The sequence below is a fragment of the Anopheles nili genome, chromosome 3 (assembly GCF_943737925.1).
Source record: "Anopheles nili chromosome 3, idAnoNiliSN_F5_01, whole genome shotgun sequence".
NCBI classification, from domain to species: domain Eukaryota; kingdom Metazoa; phylum Arthropoda; class Insecta; order Diptera; family Culicidae; genus Anopheles; species Anopheles nili.
This window is the reverse complement of record NC_071292.1, coordinates 14,436,819-14,439,522: the sequence shown is the minus strand read 5'-3', so window position 1 is coordinate 14,439,522 and position 2,704 is coordinate 14,436,819. Positions and strand designations below refer to the sequence as shown.

The 2,704-nt window shown below is 52.2% G+C and overlaps 1 protein-coding gene across 1 annotated transcript; it reads right to left on the bottom strand.

Annotated features, from left to right (window-relative positions):
* LOC128727030 (uncharacterized) lies at positions 1-2,171 on the bottom strand. The gene is made up of 2 exons (XM_053820889.1): positions 1,723-2,171; positions 1-1,467 (listed from the first exon to the last, which is right to left on the bottom strand). The coding sequence occupies exons 1-2, from the start codon at positions 2,169-2,171 to the stop codon at positions 66-68; spliced, it is 1,851 nt and encodes a 616-aa protein (XP_053676864.1). The 3' UTR covers positions 1-65.
* Between the last annotated feature and the right edge of the window lie 533 nt (positions 2,172-2,704).

The following is a 2,704-nucleotide window of genomic DNA, read 5'->3' as shown; positions in this document are numbered from 1 at the left end:
TTCTTTGGTTTGTTTGCTTTGCGTTTCGCCAATCCTCGCGGGTTCCAATGTCCTGGAGTTCAGATTCATCTGTCCTCCACACTGCACCCGATCAGATTCTCTATGCTAAAGCCCTTGGTGTTACCGTACTTGCGTTTACGGCTCGCGAACGTGGGCTCGGTACCTTCGAAGAGTTTGGTTGTCTCCACATATCCAGGACACACGCCAGATTCCAGCCCGCTGTTTGCCGGTGCCGACCCTCGAAGCGGTTCACTAGTGTCTAGGGAAGGTTGCAGTTCGGTGTAGAACCGCTCACGCAGCTCCTTCTCGACTGGACGCGATTCCTCGAGCGAACCACCACTACTACTCGCTTTGTCAGACTGCTCGTCCTCGTCGATATAGTATTCGTCCGAGTCACGCACCGTCCGCGAAGGACTACAGTGTGGAGAGTACTCGCCGGAAGGTATCGCGATTGTGGGTCCACTTGTGGGAGATGCTGACGGAGGTTGCGTAGAGCTCGAACCGCGAGGACCCACCGGTGAGCTGGAAGATCCTGACAGAGGACCAGTTGGTGCTGTATCCGCCTCCGGGAAGGACTTGCGGCCATTTAGCAGCAGTTCGTGGTAATTGAGGACACCTGCCCGATCTGCGGGTGATTTGTAATCGTCCTCACTTTCAACGTCGATTCGATCGTCACTTGAGAGGTCAAGATCAGCCGAAATATGCTCTTCTTCCGTGAAGTCTCCCCGTCGATCTACACCGCCATTGGGCTCTGTTTCACCGATCCGTGCGGTGGTCACATTGGGCAGCTTATGTCCTGCATACGCGTACGGGAGTCCTTCACGACCGAGTCCACCATTACACGGATGAACCCCTAGAGGCGTCGCATGAGGACCATCCTCGTAAAGGTCCACTAAGGGCCCACCTGTGCCAGTCTGTCCCTGGTGGTAGCCGTGGAAGAATTTGTTCATCGCACTCGAGATCTTCAAACTATCAACGTTGCGCTGCAGGAAGTCACTGTTCTCCATCATGGCCACATTGAGATCGTCCATCTTGACCGAACCGAACAGGTTGAGTTTGCTGTCGAGAAGGAAGTCTCCGGCCCGTCCCGGTCCAAGCCCGGCCAACGGTCCTCCTGGGCCGTCAGGTCCTCCAAAACCGGCCACCGAGGACGCAGCAGCATGGGCTGGACCAAACTGATGCATCGGTATCACCGGAACCGGTTTGCGTATCCAAAAGGGCGCGAAGGGCGCGAATACACCCGGGAAAGCCATACTCTGGGCGAGAGTTGTGCGTTTATAACGCTTGCGGCGTCGCAGGAAGCTGCCGTTATCGAACATGTCCTCGGCCAGTGGATCTAGCGTCCAGAAGTTGCCCTTACCCGGATTTCCCGGTTCGCGCGGGATCTTGATGAAACAATCGTTCAAGCTGAGGTTGTGTCGGATCGAGTTCTGCCACGCGGGAAACTTTTCCTTGTAGTACGGAAACCTAGCAACGAAAGAAGCAAAAACCGTTGGTTTGGAATCAAAGTGAGCGTTGGTGGTGTGACAACTTTGTGGCTTTGAATGCACCACATGGCTTAAAGAAGAAAATTGTGATCAAAATGGCCGACGGCAGTTACTAATTGGCAGATAGAGGAACATATGTTGAACCCTTTTCCTTTTTCATTTTTTCCGGGTAATGTTCAAAGGATACTAACTGAGAAGAGCTCATAATTAATGACTTTAACTAGTGTCACCTTACCGTGTCATGATGAACTCGCAGATACCGCTAAGGGTTAGCTTCTTCTGTGGCGACTGCAGTATGGCCATCGTGATAAGCGCGATGTACGAGTAGGGCGGTTTCACCAAACTTTGCGATCGAAGACTTCCAGATTTTCCACCACTCGACGGTGCTCCTTCTCCAGCACCCGACTCACCATCCGGCGGGTTCTGGTGACCACCGGTAGCACCATTCTCGGAGCTTGAACTACTCCGCGAACGATGACGAGCCGTTCCGCCGGATCGACTTCCCGACGGTGGTTGGTTGTTTCCCTGAGCCGGATGATGGTGTTGGTGGGCCGGATGATAATGCGATTGTGCCGACGGTTCGCTGCTGAGGCCACCGTGCGAAGATCCTTGCGGTGGGGACGAACTCATCGACAGCAACCCCGACGGTCTCAGGTCTAGCGGAGATGCCATAGCCGAATGCATCATTTTCCGCACCACACAAACGAACACGTGGATGATTTGTTCAAGAGCTTTCTATTTAACACATGCGTTCATGTTGAAGTCACTAATGTGAATTTGTTACACGCTTCGTATTAGTTTGTTCCGTTCGACACTCACAGATTTTTATGTTTTTCGCTCAATCATAAGTTATTTCGTTTTGCCACTTGTATGCCTCACTGTTTGCTAAAAAACTTTTGCTTCTTCCCCATCGTGAGTGATATCACTTGATGAACTTGAATGCCATCGGCATTGCACACTGGTCTCTGGATCTCTTGGTTTCGGAGACCCTTTTACACCACAATTCCCCAGGTTTATTTCGGCATTAAGTGACTGATTGCCCATGAAAAAAGTTTCGTTACAAACTATTGGCACCGGGTAAAGAAACTCTGAAAGCTTTCACCACACACGTTGCAAAAGGACATTCGAACGCAATCCAACACTCACTGGCCGACGACGACGTCGGTGACCTGCTCCCGCCCAACGTAACGGTGTCGTAAGGACGACGACATCGACCG

Bases quoted from the DNA above. Each gene is read 5' to 3' on its own strand.
- LOC128727030 (XM_053820889.1), bottom strand. From the start codon at position 2,171: ATGCATTCGGCTATGGCATCTCCGCTAGACCTGAGACCGTCGGGGTTG. The intron at 1,468-1,722 runs GTAAGGTGACAC...TTTCGTTGCTAG, and splicing joins TGCGAGTTCATCATGACACG to GTTTCCGTACTACAAGGAAA.